Source organism: Vicia villosa, unplaced genomic scaffold, assembly GCF_029867415.1.
Source record: "Vicia villosa cultivar HV-30 ecotype Madison, WI unplaced genomic scaffold, Vvil1.0 ctg.000348F_1_1, whole genome shotgun sequence".
Classification (NCBI taxonomy): Eukaryota; Viridiplantae; Streptophyta; class Magnoliopsida; order Fabales; family Fabaceae; genus Vicia; species Vicia villosa.
The window spans coordinates 568247-584867 of NW_026705155.1; the positions used below are offsets into that span (position 1 = coordinate 568247).

The window sequence follows — 16621 nt, forward strand, 5'->3', positions numbered from 1 at the left end:
AATGTCACAATAGCTTTTAGCTACGGTAAACTTTTTCCTACAGTTACAATGAATGTCACTATATACTATGCTATAAACTTATACCTAAGGATTATTTCTTTTAGGTGTCACTAAAACATTAATAAATATAATTGAGAAATATTACTAATATTAAATTAAAATTTACTTATTTAAAATGTTTTAGAATGCATTTTGAATGATAGCAAAGCTAAATAGCTAAATTTTAACTATTATATTATTTTCTTATAAATTCAAAAAATTCAAAATAGAAAGTTTGATTTTATATTATATAAATAAAAACTAATTACAAAAAAATCATATACTTAACATTTTAAATATCAAACAACTCCATATTCCTATTTTCTATATTTGAATTTTCACATAAAATAAAAAATCCCTACTTCTTATATTGTATGTTAGTGTATCCACAACTTTGAACTTTCATGTGTCTCTTTACTTTTCACTTTCAAGTGCCTCCATCTAAACTCAAACTGTTCCTGAAATAATAAATAAATATTGATCAAAATTAATTTATAGACAAACAAATCAATTAAATTAATGAATAGTTTTATATAGCATTATAAACCAATTTAACATATGTTACTAGTCTAAAATCAATTCAGCAAGATAACTTTATCCAAAAAAGTCAAACATCAACTTTAAGCAGCTAACTCAAAGAAACTATAGATTAACTTTAAGCAGCTAACTCGAAGAAACTATAGATTGTTTAGAATTGGACGTTTCATTAAAATCTCAAATATAGAGAAAAACATTCTAACATGATATGTTCATATAAGCACAAAATTTACAAACATTTAACTAAAAATTAGAACCTGTAATAATGAGCCTGTCAAAGAGACTGCTTCAGATATTCATGAAGCGGATCCTTCTTCTTCTCCCAAAGGAATGAAAGGCCCCAATCATGAACCTACAAGTACTGACCAAATTATCAAGGCTGGAGATTTAGACTCCAACCAATATAAGGATCAAGAAAAAATTGAATCTGTGGCTGATGATGTAGCTCCTAATAATGATACTATCCTTAAAGATTCTGATATAAAAGCTGAACCTACAGTGAATCAAAAGAGTCAAGAGGATCATAAAACTGACATATCCCCCGAAAAAGTACAGGATCAGCTTGAAGAGGTAATACTTATTATGGAGAAATTTATTTATTATTACTTAATGTAGCATCTTTCAAAAAAAATTCTTCTGACTAATTTTTTAGTTGGTACATAGGCCCAAAGATTGCTCAAAACAACAAAATCTACTGGTCAGTCTAAAGAGGCAAGGTTAGCTCGGGTAAGAAGAATGTTGTTTAACATGTTATTTTTATTAGCCAAGGCCTCCTCAAATGAGAGCAGCTGACCTAGGAAGATCCTGCTGATTAGTCCTGGACTATTCAACACATACATGTTTGATATTTTTTAATAATACTCAGGTTTGTGCTGGACTATCATCTCGCCTTCAAGAATACAAATCCGAAAATGCACAGTTAGAGGAACTTCTTACTGCAGAGGTGAAGTGCTATTGCTGTTTTCTGTTTTAGCGACTAGAACGTCTCATTATGTGCTTGAAATAAAAACACTCCATGTAATTAATTATAAATTTACAGAGAGAGCTAAGCAAATCATTTTTAGACATAGAAATGCAGAAGATATGAAGCCTTATGACGAACCTGTAACAATTATAGTTGTAAGTCAAATTACACAATAACAAAATTAATCGATTAAAAATAAAATATTCCACTCACCTTTGATGCGTATGCTCGTGGTCAGTCGCTAAAATTGAGGTAGAACAATGTCTAAGAAAAGAACAGAACATCTCGTAGATTTCTGGATTGCCTTCAACAAACGAGTTGTAAGTAAATGTATATTTTGAAGAAATTGCAACTTTTATCTTTGAAGTTAATTTCATCAAGTGAATTGAGAATCACTTCTGTACTGTTGGCCCGAGGAAAGAACATGTAAATATCAAGTAACGCAAAATTTCACTACCGAAACTTTTATATGCACAAACATAAATAAATTTGATGGCAAGGGTAAGGATCAAACTTTGTCAAAAGAATAAATCAGGCTTTGATAGGCAATAGCGCTTCTAACGAGAACTATCTTTTGAAACACATTCAACAGTTTGGATACAATTCAAATCCTTCGAGACTCTGCAGATCCAAGACAGCAAGAATAAGAGAAATTAAGCGAAGATTGCTTATGGACATGATCTAGAAAATAGTTATCAACAATCAATACACTTTCGTTTGACCTGCAAGCGATGAACTTCGCTCTGTTTTCACAACTTGTGCACCATTCTTGGTCAGTGAAGTAATTGACGGTTGCTTGCATGCAGTCGCTTAAAAGCACCAACAACCCCTGAAGCCGACGATCTAGGAATAGACATATAATAACTTCAACTATCTCTTCAGCTTCTACAGTTGTGAAAAAAACTTTTGTATTCCTGCAATTAGAATCAAGTATAAATTGCCAATATCATACCTTGAACATGTTTCACTTCAGCTATCAATGGGTAATCTAATCAACACAACTTTATTAACTCAGATGATAACTAACAAAAGATAAAAAATGACGCATAAAACATTGAGGATATCCCCGATGTACACTCACTGCTGTTGCTTACCTTATCCGACAACAAGAAGTGACAAATCTGATCCAGGCTATAATATTTTGGGGTGAACCTCCATGGTTAGAATCTAAATTCAATGAAATGTATTGTTCTTAGAAGCATGGTAATAGGTATGGCAAGATATTTGCATTCCAATTTCAATAATGCAAACATCTCTAAATTAAGTGCAATTGAAAAAGAAATAAGATACATGGAACAAAAAATATTAATGAAAATATAGAAATATTTTGGCTCTATTGTGCTGACACTCAACATATATTTATCTCTTACGGAAAGAAAATATGTCTCCCACAATGCATAGATAAGTAAGAGATACCTGAACTTTCATGCTCAGCGCTGGATGAAAACTTAAAGAGGAACCCGTAAATGTTAAGAGCGCTTCTCAAATCTAAGTACTCGTGAAACCAATCAATTTTGACAGAAAGTTGATCAACCTATTAAAGAATGAACATGGGTAGTAACAATTTAATATTATTGGAAAATAAAGGCATTGAGATAAACAAGTTTACCTCTTTTCTAGAAGAGAGAATTGAGCACCAATAGTCATGGGAAGAATTTTGGAGTTCTTCTTTTGATGAGTATAACACTGAAATAACCAAGCAAAACTGATGCATGACAATCATGCTCACATCATTAACATGAAAGAAGTTGTGATTTTACTTACTTGTGTTAAAGGCCCAAGTAGCTATAGGTTTTCTTTCAACATGGCAGGAAAGGAAAGCCAATTTTGAAAGCCAACCATTGACTAATAAACTTTTAAGAAAGCTATCTCTTGAAATAACACACAGTGTTAACTGAGATTACAATTTACAAACAGGTAAGTCAGTTTCATCTGATAGCATATATAAGCAGTATCCTAATATAACTGCCTCTTAGAATGGACTTGTTTGACCTTATAATATTTGTGATACTCTGTAGGAAATCTTACGAAAACAAACTATAACATGTCAAAAAGTTGGTTTCAGTGTATTTTCATAAGCTACCTAAGATAGCTTGTGAAAACAGTTTGAACCCTTCACGGTTAACAAGAACTAAAGACTTAAATTTTATCGACTCAATCAATGGTGCTATTTATGGTATGTAATATTTTTGGTAATACCATGCACACCTAATACAAAATCGGAATTGAAGTGAAAAACTTGCTTACTAATTGACATTTGAATTCAATAAACAAACACAAAAAAGAGACAAATATAGTAAGTAATTTGAAGTTGTTAACAAGTCATCACCATAATGAATAACAAGTAAAGGAAATAATTTAAACTACGTTACCAATGACATCTCTACATTAGACTAAGTAGATCAAGTTGTAGCAGCCACAACAAATTCAGAAGAGAAAAAATGAACAATTATGAATTTCTTTTAAGGTTTGGAACATTTTTAAGGCAGTCAGATATGTAGAGTTATAAAAGTTTAATGACCTAGAACTTATAACCATGACAAATATCTATGACACAAATTTATGTGTAGAATCTATAGATACGAACCACGTTAGCCAAGAGACGGGCAGTTGTCTATGACACAAATTTTTCCATTGGCTTGTATATGAGAGACTGATTGGTGTCAGGTTTGGGATCCATGACAGGAGAATTACTAAGTTCAACTCTAAAAATGTCAGCCTATTAATTGTAAAATATGATTACACATTAATAAAAAACTACTAAAAGAGAATTGGTATATACTAGATACATTAATAATCCAACACATATCAATTGCAAGTAGTGGAAGTTTAGCATATTCTGTCCGACCTAATCTCTTTTAATGAAAATGTTTTATTTTGATATTGATTAAAATCAATCAATAAAAGTTATTTTCTATATTAAGTATTCTCTAAATTTTAAATCTCCATTTATATCTAGATATGTAGGACATGAAATGAAATTGTCTGCATCAAGATTATTACTCCATTTTATTTAGAGGTACTAATGGTTTTCCATTGTATATTTAATTGAATTTTTCTTTATAATGAGTGTCATATTGTATTAATATACGAAAATTTCTTTGGCCACCTCCCTATGGGGGTCACCCCCAGCGAAAATTCCAAAATACCCCTGCATCGGAAGTTCATTTTCGAAAGCGTCTTTTTTTTGAAAAAATTGACTTATTTCGGAAGTTCATTTCCGAAATACTGCGATTTCTGCAGATTTATCAAAACACTCCCCCTCCCCCAATCATTTACCCTAAATCAAAACAAAAAGTGGCAAAGGCGAAAATTTGTGCAAACAGAATTCCAAAGCTGCATCAAGGCTCCAATCACACTGCTAAACAACATTCAAAAGCCCTCAATCCTAACACTTTGTAAGTTTTGAAATTTTTAGATCTATTATTGAAATGCATGTTATTTAGGGTTTTAATTGCATAAATGATATATGGTTAGGTTGTTAGTAGTATTTAGGTTGTTTAGAAGCATTTTGATTTGGTTTGAAGTTTGGTTTAGGGGTCTGTCATGGAAGTTGCAGAAAACTCCATCGCAGGGGTGTTTCGGAAGTTTATTTCCGAAAACACCTCCATCCTAGTTTTCGGAAATGAACTTCCGAAATGTATCAGAAGTTCAAATTTTTTTGTTTTTTATTTTGTCTATGCATATTAATCGTTTTCAATTGTTTACAGGAACATGTCAGGCAACCAACCAGCACGCAGGACTGCGTCTTCTAAAGAGGGCGCTAAGGGAAGAAAGGGTTCTTCAAAGAAGGAGGTGAAAGAGGTGAAGGAGTTGAAGGAGGTGAAGGAGGTGAAGGAGAAGAAGAAGCTTTTGACTGGTTCTGCTTCTCGTCCCCTGGGGGTCCATGGCTCGGACGTGCAGGCTCAGCCTTCAGGCGTGATCAACGCTGATGGTTTTGATACTGAGTGGGATGAGGATTGGTATAATTATCTTCATTCGGAGGAGTTCGCTCGTCGGGAAGAATAACGTGTTTTTATTTTGTTTGATGTGTATTTTGTAACGCTCGTCGGGCAAAATAACATGTTTTTGTTTTGTTTGACGTGTTTTGTTTTGTTTTGTTCTGATTTCGGATTGTATCGCACAGTGTTTTTGTATTGGATTTATCATGTTAGTTTTTGGAAGTGGTAACCGGGGTCGGAATATATGACGGAGGAGGTGGATGTTCGGAGGAAGAAGAACCGGAGGTACGTCCACCGCGAGACAAAGGAGCCAATCAATGTAAGCTATAGTTTATCATTATCATCTGGGGACGTCATTTCTAAAAAATCAAGATTAAAAATAATAAGATTTTTTTCCCAATTTTTTGTAATGACGTCCCCTGATGATAATGATAAACTATAGCTTACATTGATTGGCTCCTTTGTCTCGCGGTGGACGTACCTCCGGTTCTTCTTCCTCCGGACATCCACCTCCTCCGTCATATGTTCCGGCCCCGGTTACACCTCCTCCGTCATTTGTTACTTACATTAGTACGTATTTTTATTAAAAGAATAAAAAAACCTTTTGAAATTTGGAAGCCTTTTTTTCTCCCCACCACTCTCTCATCCCCACCTACCCGTGTTCAACAATATGTAACTTTAATTTTATGTAATATTATCGTTGTAATCTTCACCCGATTAAATAAAGCGAATTGTTATTGTTTTTCATTTTATTTTGTCCAGACATATTTTCGGAGGTTCATTTCCGAATTCTCCAAGGGGGGTGCGTTCGGAGATGAACTTCCGAAACACCACATTTTCTGAAAAGTAACTTTATTTCGGAGATGCATCTCCGAAATCAATATTTTATATTAAAAAAAACACGTTTTCGGAGATACATTTCCGAAAACACCTTTTTTAAGAAAAAAAGTACAGTTTCGGAAATGAACTTCCGAAACAAGGGGTATTGTGGTAAATTCACCAGGGGTGGGCAAGAAGGTTAGGGGGTGGGTGAAGAAATTTTTTAATATATTCCTCACACTTAAGACACATACGGAACTCCCTCTCAAATTTGTATGAGTATGGATGGTCATACCTGAGGTCATACCCACTCATAGTTTGACCACCACACACATACTTATTATCGGCTTCACAATTCTGGTCATTCTCCCATTTATCCTGATCACTCATTTTAAATCAACATCAATCTATTACACATTGAAAAGTTATGGTTTTCCATGAAGTTTTTCTTAACTTTTCACACATTTTTCATTGAGAAGTGACATAGGATATATATGCTCTAACTCCATGCCTCACCAAATGTCTAAACTATGTCACATATGAACGACCTATAGTAAGGTGACGCACCCAACTCCATGCATTGTCGTACTTTCATATACAAGTATTTTGAGGTTCTCATACATAACCTAATAGGTATGAGTAGGGCTGGACAACAAGTTGGGTTGGGCGGGTTAAGGCCAAAAAGTGACACCCAGCCAATCCTGCGACTGAAGTTTAGAGATCCATTTCGGTCTAATTTCAATAACGTTTTGACGGGTTGAGGCTGAACGAGTCACAGATGGTTGCGCATGATTTGTTCGAATGGTTAGATTTGTCATATTTTAAGCCCAATAACATTATTGTTAGACGCTGGCCTTAGGATCTAGAGGGGGGGTGAATAGATCTTACATAATTTTGCGGAATTAATTGAACTTTAAGCGGAAGTGATTCTGAATCGACTCGCGTCTATTCCGAACCACTATTGAAACGATTGTATATGTGTTAAAACCACTAACCAGCTTGAGATAAACGATAAGAGAATACACTATAGAATCACTACGTCGCTCTAATGAAAATCAATTAACTTCTTATATGATGAACGACGTTTGCAATGCAGTAATGGTGAAAGAAGCAAAAACACAAACACTTGGTGATAATGATCAAATTGATGGTGGTTCAATGTGTGATGGATTGTGATGTTTATATAAGTCCTTAATTCACAATCTTAACACTCGAATCGTTGATCAATTTGCTATTATAACCAAATATGAACAGAACGTAAATGAAAAGGTAAAAGCGACAAGAACACGATATTTGTTTAGGCAGTTCGTCGATCGTCCTCGCTACGACTACGTCTGCCCCCAATTCCAAACTGAAATTGGGAAATCTTTCATTAATGTTGAAAGCAGTTTATACAAATAAGATAACAAAGCGATAAACCATAAACCAATTATGTCGATCCTTTGAATCTTCTTCCCCCTTAATCTTGAGTCAGATCAAGGTTATCCAAGAGCTTCACTTAATCCCTTTTCTGCAGTGTCTTGAATTGCCTTGAACCCTTGTTCTTCAATCTTCACACTCAGATGGATCCTCGATGAAACCTCTTGATAAAAACGCCCAAGAAACACCTATCTTGGAGGACAAAACCCGCAGATTTTATTCACCAAAAACCCCACAAATCTTCACCCACTAGGAATCTTCAATTCCGTTCCATGGACGTTATCGAACTCGATCACTAACCCTCAACGCAAGAATGATTATGTGTAATTGTGTTGGAGATGACGAAGAACGAAGATGAGAAGCCTTTGTGTATCTTTCAGTCGTTGGTGTTGATTTCAATAATTGAACCTTGGACAATATATATGAGAGCTAATCAGTTGGAGCAGAGAAAAACAGAATTTTTGGCATTCTTGATCAGTTAGGTCGACATCTTGTAGGGCTTAGGTCGACCTAGCAGAGGTGCATTAACTTGAAATAATTTTGCTCCCAGTTAGGTCGACCTGTTTGGGAAGTAGGTCGACCAAAATTCTCTTCAGATGAGTTTTTGGGATATTTCTTCAGTTTAGGTCGACCTAGTTGATGTGTGGGTCGACCTAACAGAGGTATGTGAAATTTTCTCCATTTTAGGTCGACCTAGGTTGATAGTAGGTCGACCTAGGTGCTGCTTTTCTACATTTTTCTTGTTTTGCTTATATTGGGTCGACCTATATGCATAGTAGGTCAACCTGCTCTGTAACAAATGACCAATGCTTGCTTTTCCTTGAGTTCATTGGGTCGACCTATATGCATAGTAGGTCAACCTGCTCTGTAACAAATGATCAATGCTTGCTTTTCCTTGAGTTCATCTGCTTGTCCCTTGTTGCTTGTATGCTTATTGAGTTTTCCATGAATCAGAAAACATCTTTGTAATTGTGATCTTGTATTCACATACTCCCCCTTTTTGATGATGGCAAACCGATAGTAGAAGCTTTGGCAGTAAGTAATGAAGGCTCAGAAAGGCTCCCCCGTACACTCTGCTGATCTCCCCCGTACACTCAGCATCTATCTCCCCCTTTAACAACATCAAAAAAGAAACAACGAAACAGAAGAGAAGAGTAACGGGAGAAACATAAAGAATACCGGCATTCATAGTAATAGATAACATGTAGATAGTGAAACCATAAGAACCAAAAATGTTTTAAAAGAACACTACAACATACATAATCGTTAACAGAAGCAAGTAGAGGTGACATAATATCCAAAGATAAACTTTGAATGTTACAATCAAGCACACATAATATTCAGACAAATTTAAAAGAGAAACTAAACTAAGTGCTTAGAAACTTTAGTAAATATTCATGACAATGATGGAATGAGATGTAATGATATGATGGAATGAAAAGATATGCATCCTAACGCCTTCCCCGTCTTCCTCTTCCTCTTTGAAATGTTTGAGGACGGTCTTCTTCAACTTGTTCCAACAGATCAAGCACGGAGTGGTTTAGAGTATTGAAGCTTTGACTTATGTTGGCATGACGATGCAATGCCGTTTCCTCAAACTGATTCTGTCTTAGAGTCGAGTTGGAGGCAAAAGTCTCAAAATCGCTTTTGTGGTCTTGAACTAAGTTGTACAACGATTGATATTGTCGTTGTTGTTCTTCATAGCGATCTTGTTGGAGCTGTTGCATTTGTTGGAATTGAAGCTGTTGTGTGTTGAAGTGTTGTTGTTGTAGGAGCTGCATATTTTCTAACATGGAAATGATGTTGGTTTGATCTGGCGGAGGCGGAGCCGTGTATCCCCAAGGGATATCCTCTTGTTGTGAAGGAACATATCTCCAATTTTCATCCGTATCTTGTGCAACATCTTCCATGTGGTGATCATCATCATTTGCATTGTCTTGATCAAGTCCTTCTTCTTCATTTCCTGCATTGTTTCCAAACTCCGTGGGATCATCATAGTTGTAGATAACCTTCCCTGTTCCCTTTTGAATGAGATAGTAGGTTTTCCTAACTGGATTCCAATGGTATCCCATAAGAGTCAAGGTGGTTTGTGAGAATTCTTGAGATTGATGTATGCGAGTGTAGTGTAAGTGATCAAGTCGCATGCCGAAGTGATTGACAATTGTTTGAATGATTGATCCATAACACAGGGCTGTAGTTTTCTGTTGAACCTCATGAAACTTAGCAGCTAGGAAGTGAGGCCAATGTATACGCGTTCTATTTTGCAGCAGATACATGAGCACAACTTCATTCCTTTCAATTCTTGAATACCCTCCTGCCCTTGGTCGAATGATTCTTGAGATGACCCAATTTAGGAGCCTAGGATCTCGCTTCAGATGACCGGCTGTTATTGTTTCATTAGGTCTGTCAAATACGGAAGGGTCTTTGAGGATAGACTTCATGTAGACCTCATGGTCATAGTTTCCCGGTACATCCCCGTCTACCATACAGAATTCATCACCTACAATTTTAAGACCAAAGATACTAATCCAAGCCCGTTTGTCAACAACATGCGACCTAGAGCCCATTTTGAAACGAAAATTACAACCATCCCCTTTTGTAAATCCTGCATAGAAAGCCCTAACGGTATTTTCACAATACGGAGTATCACATTGCACTAAGGGATGAATATTTTGATGTTCAATCAAAGCAGCGACATCGGGGATATGCATGTTTTCGACAAGATTTGGATCATAGGTATATTGCTTAACAATTTTTCTTTTCATCTGCCATTTCTCAAAATTTTCCCTACAATCAGGATGAACAAGAGCACTTACCGGTTGAGATGATGAACCAGAAGCAATTTCCTTTCCCTTTCTTGATTTTGGAGGCATGGTTGTTGATGATTTGTGTGAGAGGGATGATTTTTGACACTCTTTGAACTTTGAGGAATTAGGGTTGGCCGTACACAATGATGTGAAAATGAGTGGGAAAGAAAAGAGGAATGATTATGAATGAATGGGGATGGGTCGGGTCGACCAACAGACCCAAAATTGGAAATTTTTGAACCAGTAGGTCGACCTAAATGCAGGCCTGGTCGACCTAACAGAGAATCCTAAAAAAAATTGCAGATTAGGTCGACCTAAAAAGAGGGTAGGTCGACGTAACTGGGTTTTTGGCTAAAATGTTGAAAAAGGCTTGTGTAGGTCGACTCAGATGCATGTTAGGTCGACCTAAGTTGCTTCAAATGTTTGAAATGCCTTAGGGATGTTACTATATGATGCTTTTATGCTTAGTTACTTGCTTGTATGCCCAAAACATGATATGTTATGAATGGAAATGATAGACATATATATGTAATTGAGATATATAGATAAACATATATGAAGTCACTATAAGCATGTTAATTGATAGCATATTATAGTATCAATAAATTTTTTGGAAGTGAACAATAAACATGTTACCGCTTTCTCAATATGTAGGTGTTTTGTCATCATTGTGTGGAGTCCTCTTGTTAGTGTGCCATACTCCTAGTATCGATTACTTGATGTTCTCCCGGATGCGGGACATGGTCCCAAACATTATTCTGCTTAGAATAGGTTTAAAATTTCTTTGCAATGCAACTTGCCAATTGCACATCAAGTAATGCGTCCTTTGTGTTTTTCGGGTTAACTTGTATTTGTGATGTATCTTATACATTAGTAGTGGCCATGGTCACCTACATTTCCTTTGCCAAGAATAGTTCTTCATAGATGACATACCAAAAAGTGATATGTCTCCCTTTATGTGTCTTGAGCATCAACTATCAAGGAACCACCACCTTTCGGCGATGTCAAGACACTTTTCCTGCAAGATTAATTTAGAATAGAAGGTCCCCAATCTTCATTGGGTCCTAGATTGTGAGTACAGACATTGTTGCACTTAGGCAACCATTGAAATACTCCTTTAGGAACTAAAATTCTCCTAAATTTGCATTTTTCAATGGTATGGCCCTTTTTGCAACAATAATGACAGGTAATATGATCAGAACATGCTGTTTTGCTAGTTGATACTTTTGGTACAAAAGTGTATTTGCTATATAAAGGAGTATACGATCTTTTGAACTTATTTGGATCAACGGCAAAAGTCACTTTTGGTTGTAGAGCCTTGTCTAACTTGGCTTTTAGATCTCTTACTTCTTTTTGCCAAATGTGACATGTCTCACAACCAAACCATGATGTAGGATCTATTTCAACTTTATCCTTTTGAATGTCTAGCATAGATTGTTTTAAAGCTTCCATATCCTTTTCGGTTTTCTCAACTTTTGATTCAAGATATGAAAAGATTTTCTTATTTGAGGCCAAAAGTTTGAAAGCTTTAATTGCATCTCTATGTAATTCTTCAAAAGCAAGTTTTAGTTGAGAGTGAGATACCTTATCTACGAGTTCAGGTTTAAGATGACTTACAGCTTTCTTTTTCTTGTGCTGATGAGCCATGAAACATAGGTTTGCTGATTCTTCTTCATCGCTTGATGAGCTTTCACTAGATGAGTCACTTTCCCATGCTATGTAGGCTCTTTTAGATTTGTTATGACCTTTGCTTTGGTTCTTCTCTTTTTCTTTCTTAAGGTATGGACAATCCGGTTTGTAGTGACCGGCTTTCCCATAATTGAAGCAAAGGCCTTTGATTTTTCCTTTGTTGTCGTCATCTTGTTTGAACTTGTTTGATTGCTTTCTATAGTTGATCAAGCCTTTGTCAGAATGTTTTGCTCCATTTTTCTTTAGATATTTGTTGTATCTTCGCACAAACAGTCCCATTTCCTCATCATCGGAGTCTTCGTCATCACTTGTATCACTATCCTTTAGCTCTTGTCTTGAGGTCTTGGAGCTTGAAGCTTTTAGAGCTATTGACTTCTTCTCTACCTCTTTCTCCATGTTCTTTTCTTTCTTTGCCCTTTTTTCATGCATGTCAAGGCATTTAAGGTGTTGTTCATGTTCCTCTAGTTTACCAAAGAGAGTGGTAATGTCTAAGGTGTTTAGATCATTTGCTTCCTTTATTGCTGTAACCTTGGGTTGCCATTCCCTGTTCAAGCATCTTAAGATTTTGTTAGTAGCAACTGCATTGGAAACAGGTCTATCAAGAGAATTTAACCGATTTTTCAGGTGAACGAATCTCTTCTGCATGTCTTCGATGGATTCACCATCTTCCATGTGGAAGAGTTCGAACTCTTGAGTTAACGTATTGATCCTAGCTAGTTTGACATCATTCGTTCCCTCGTGGGCAACTTGCAATGTGTCCCACATAGCTTTAGCGGATCTACAATGGGAAACGCGATAGTATTCATCAACTCCTAGAGCTGAGATTAGAATGTTTCTCGCTTTCCAATCGTATGCATATCTCTTTTCATCTTCAGTATCCCAAGTATTTTCTGGTTTTGGAACAACTGCATCAGCTGCATTTGTCATGGTGATCTGAAAGGGACCATTGACAATAGCTGTCCAGATGTTCCTATCAATTGCATTGATGTGGACACACATACAATCCTTCCAATAGTCATAGTTTTCACCGTAGAAAACTGGAGCTCTATTGTGAGCCCCTTTAGGTCCGGAAGCCATCTTTCCAATAAGTGTTTCACGTAGCACGGAATAAACCAAGCTCAGATACCACTTGTTAGACGTTGGCTTTAGGATCTAGAGGGGGGGTGAATAGATCTTACACAGTTTTGTGGAATTAATTGAACTTTAAGCGGAAGTGATTCTGAATCGAATCGCGTCTATTCCGAACCACTATTGAAACGATTGTATATGTGTTAAAACCACTAACCAGCTTGAGATAAACGATAAGAGAATACACTATAGAATCAATACGTCATTCTATTGAAAATCAATTAACTTCTTATATGATGAACGACGTTTGCAATGCAGTAATGGTGAAAGAAGCAAAAACACAAACACTTGGTGATAATGATCAAATTGATGGTGGTTCAATGTGTGATGGATTGTGATGTTTATATAAGTCCTTAATTCACAATCTTAACACTCGAATCGTTGATCAATTTGCTATTATAACCAAATATGAACAGAACGTAAATGAAAAGGTAAAAGCGACAAGAACACGATATTTGTTTAGGCAGTTCGTCGATCGTCCTCGCTACGACTACGTCTGCCCCCAATTCCAAACTGAAATTGGGAAATCTTTCATTAATGTTGAAAGCAGTTTATACAAAGAAAATAACAAAGCGATAAACCATAAACCAATTATGTCGATCCTTTGAATCTTCTTCCCCCTTAATCTTGAGTCAGATCAAGGTTATCCAAGAGCTTCACTTAATCCCTTTTCTGCAGTGTCTTGAATTGCCTTGAACCCTTGTTCTTCAATCTTCACACTCAGATGGATCCTCGATGAAACCTCTTGATAAAAACCCCCAAGAAACACCTATCTTGGAGGACAAAACCCGCAGATTTTATTCACCAAAAACCCCACAAATCTTCACCCACTAGGAATCTTCAATTCCGTTCCATGGACGTTATCAAACTCGATCACTAACCCTCAACGCAAGAATGATTATGTGTAATTGTGTTGGAGATGACGAAGAACGAAGATGAGAAGCCTTTGTGTATCTTTCAGTCGTTGGTGTTGATTTCAATAATTGAACCTTGGACAATATATATGAGAGGTAATCAGTTGGAGCAGAGAAAAACAGAATTTTTGGCATTCTTGATCAGTTAGGTCGACCTCTTGTAGGGCTTAGGTCGACCTAGCAGAGGTGCATTAACTTGAAATGATTTTGCTCCCAGTTAGGTCGACCTGTTTGGGTAGTAGGTCGACCAAAATTCTCTTCAAATGAGTTTTTGGGATATTTCTTCAGTTTAGGTCGACCTAGTTGATGTGTGGGTCGACCTAGCAGAGGTATGTGAAATTTTCTCCATTTTAGGTCGACCTAGGTTGACAGTAGGTCGACCTAGCTGCTGCTTTTCTGCATTTTTCTTGTTTTGCTTATATTGGGTCGACCTATATGCATAGTAGGTCAACCTGCTCTGTAACAAATGACCAATGCTTGCTTTTCCTTGAGTTCATTGGGTCGACCTATATGCATAATAGGTCAACCTGCTCTGTAACAAATGACCAATGCTTGCTTTTCCTTGAGTTCATCTGCTTGTCCCTTGTTGCTTGTATGCTTATTGAGTTTGCCATGAATCAAAAAACATCTTTGTAATTGTGATCTTGTATTCACAATTTTCTGATTTATTACATAATATTAGATTCAGACTTATTAGCTGGAAATTTCTGCGTTACGTTATGAAGTCTATGGGATTTGGGTAGAAATGGAGAAGGTGGATGGAAGCATGTGTTTTCAGCAGTACCATGTCCATTATCGTTAACGGCTGCACCACAACGAACTTCAAAGTTGAGCGAGGATTGCGTCAAGGGGATCCTCTATCTCCTTTCATTTTTATGTTGGCCACAGAAGTTTTAACGAGACTCACGTATAAAGCAAAGGAGATTTGGTGACTATCACGGTTTTCGTTTCAATGTTAACGAGGAGGTTGGTTGATGGAAGCGGCTTCGAATTTTCTGGCGTGTGACATAGACGAGATAACTTTCAAGTTTTTAGGAGTTAAAGTGGGAGGAAATCCTAGGAAAACGACTATGTGGGGAGATTTGATAACACAAGTTAAATTGAAACTGGAGTCTTGGAGGGGAAGAAGGTTATCTCACACGGGAAGAGTGGTCATGATCAATTATGTTATGAATGCTATCCCAGTGTATACGTTATCCTTCTATAGAGCGCCCAAAAAAGTCTTGCAAAGACTTCGTCAAATTCAAGGAAATTTCTTATGGAACCAGAAGGAAAACTCTAGAGTTATTCACTAGGCCAGTTGGAAAACAGTCTGCAAGACTAGGGAACAATGAGGTCTGGGCGCGAAGGATATTGGAGTCATAAATCTGGCCTTGTTGAATAAGTGGAAGTGGAGGATTCTATTTGAATCCGATAAACCGTGGGCGAACATCCTCAATAGTAGATATGGCAACGTCAAGGTTAAGGTTCTGGTGGGTGATATTTATGTTTTAACTAGCAGAGACTCAATTTGGTGGAGGGACTTCATCACTTACGAGAAAGATTTTCTGGCCTTTATTTGTTATTTTGTAGGTGTTGTTAACTGTTCTGTAGGAAATGGAGGCGAAACTGCTTTGTGGCAAGCAAGATGGATCTGTGACCAATCAATACGAGAAGCTTTTCCAAACATTCACGACAGGGCGATCGATACAAGCACTAGCATAGCTGATGCTGGTGTGTGGGTGTAGCAACCTGCCCTAAAATTAAAGCTTTTAGAGTCGCCAACTATTCTGAAGGGAGAATAGGAAACCCTACGCAGATATGAGATTCGGGGTAAGATTATTATAATCAGGTCGAGGGAAGAAGTTAGGCACCCTCAACCCTTTCCTAAGGTTTGTATCTACAGTTAAGGCTTATGGCTAAAATATTTAGGATAATAGCTAAAGAAGTGAAAAGGGCAAAATTGAGATTTTAAGTGAATTGAGATTTTAGGGAGGGGGACTCGCCTTGGTTATCCAAGTGCCTACGTACCTCCTTATGGAGGATCAGAGTCTACGTAGTTCGGGCACAGGGTTGTACGCCTTAGAAATGATTATGGAGGTGTTTGAAGGCTTTTTGAATGGCCTATCGTAGGTTTTGAAATGCGAAGTTCGAAGGTATTTTGAATTACCTTATCGTAGTTCTGAACATCGCAGTATGAAGAGATGAAAATCTGTAGTTTCGTGGTTTAGTGTGTTTTAAGATTTGGGCGTACAACCCTGGTTTGATATGTCACCGTTAGTTGCGATGATCAATAGGTTTGATCATTATAGTTAACGGATTAATGGGGCATTGCTGGTTACTATGATCGATAGATTCGATCGTCGCGGGCAGCAAATTGAATGT

General features: G+C 36.8%; 2 protein-coding genes across 2 annotated transcripts; one reads left to right on the plus strand and one right to left on the minus strand.

Moving 5' to 3' along the window:
• Window positions 1–843: 843 nt before the first annotated feature.
• On the plus strand, window positions 844–1663 carry LOC131627054 (golgin candidate 1-like). The gene is made up of 4 exons (XM_058897893.1): window positions 844–1146; window positions 1240–1302; window positions 1442–1519; window positions 1616–1663. Exons 1-4 carry the CDS (start codon window positions 907–909, stop codon window positions 1661–1663), a joined length of 429 nt encoding a protein of 142 aa, XP_058753876.1. The 5' UTR covers window positions 844–906.
• Window positions 1664–2097: 434 nt separating this feature from the next.
• LOC131627067 (uncharacterized) lies at window positions 2098–3288 on the minus strand. The gene is made up of 5 exons (XM_058897901.1): window positions 3150–3288; window positions 2957–3074; window positions 2635–2707; window positions 2263–2454; window positions 2098–2161 (listed from the first exon to the last, which is right to left on the minus strand). Exons 1-5 carry the CDS (start codon window positions 3261–3263, stop codon window positions 2098–2100), a joined length of 561 nt encoding a protein of 186 aa, XP_058753884.1. The 5' UTR covers window positions 3264–3288.
• Window positions 3289–16621: the final 13333 nt, after the last annotated feature.

What these genes read in the sequence shown, in the direction of transcription:
- LOC131627067 (XM_058897901.1), bottom strand. Translation starts at nt 3,263, where the DNA reads ATGATTGTCATGCATCAGTTTTGCTTGGTTATTTCAGTGTTATACTCA. An exon ending in TTCTCTCTTCTAGAAAAGAG is followed by an intron (nt 3,075 to 3,149) that starts GTAAACTTGTTT and finishes ATTCTTTAATAG; the next exon opens with GTTGATCAACTTTCTGTCAA. An exon ending in CGCTGAGCATGAAAGTTCAG is followed by an intron (nt 2,708 to 2,956) that starts GTATCTCTTACT and finishes CATTGAATTTAG; the next exon opens with ATTCTAACCATGGAGGTTCA.
- LOC131627054 (XM_058897893.1), top strand. Translation starts at nt 907, where the DNA reads ATGAAAGGCCCCAATCATGAACCTACAAGTACTGACCAAATTATCAAG. An exon ending in TACAGGATCAGCTTGAAGAG is followed by an intron (nt 1,147 to 1,239) that starts GTAATACTTATT and finishes GTTGGTACATAG; the next exon opens with GCCCAAAGATTGCTCAAAAC. An exon ending in AAGAGGCAAGGTTAGCTCGG is followed by an intron (nt 1,303 to 1,441) that starts GTAAGAAGAATG and finishes AATAATACTCAG; the next exon opens with GTTTGTGCTGGACTATCATC.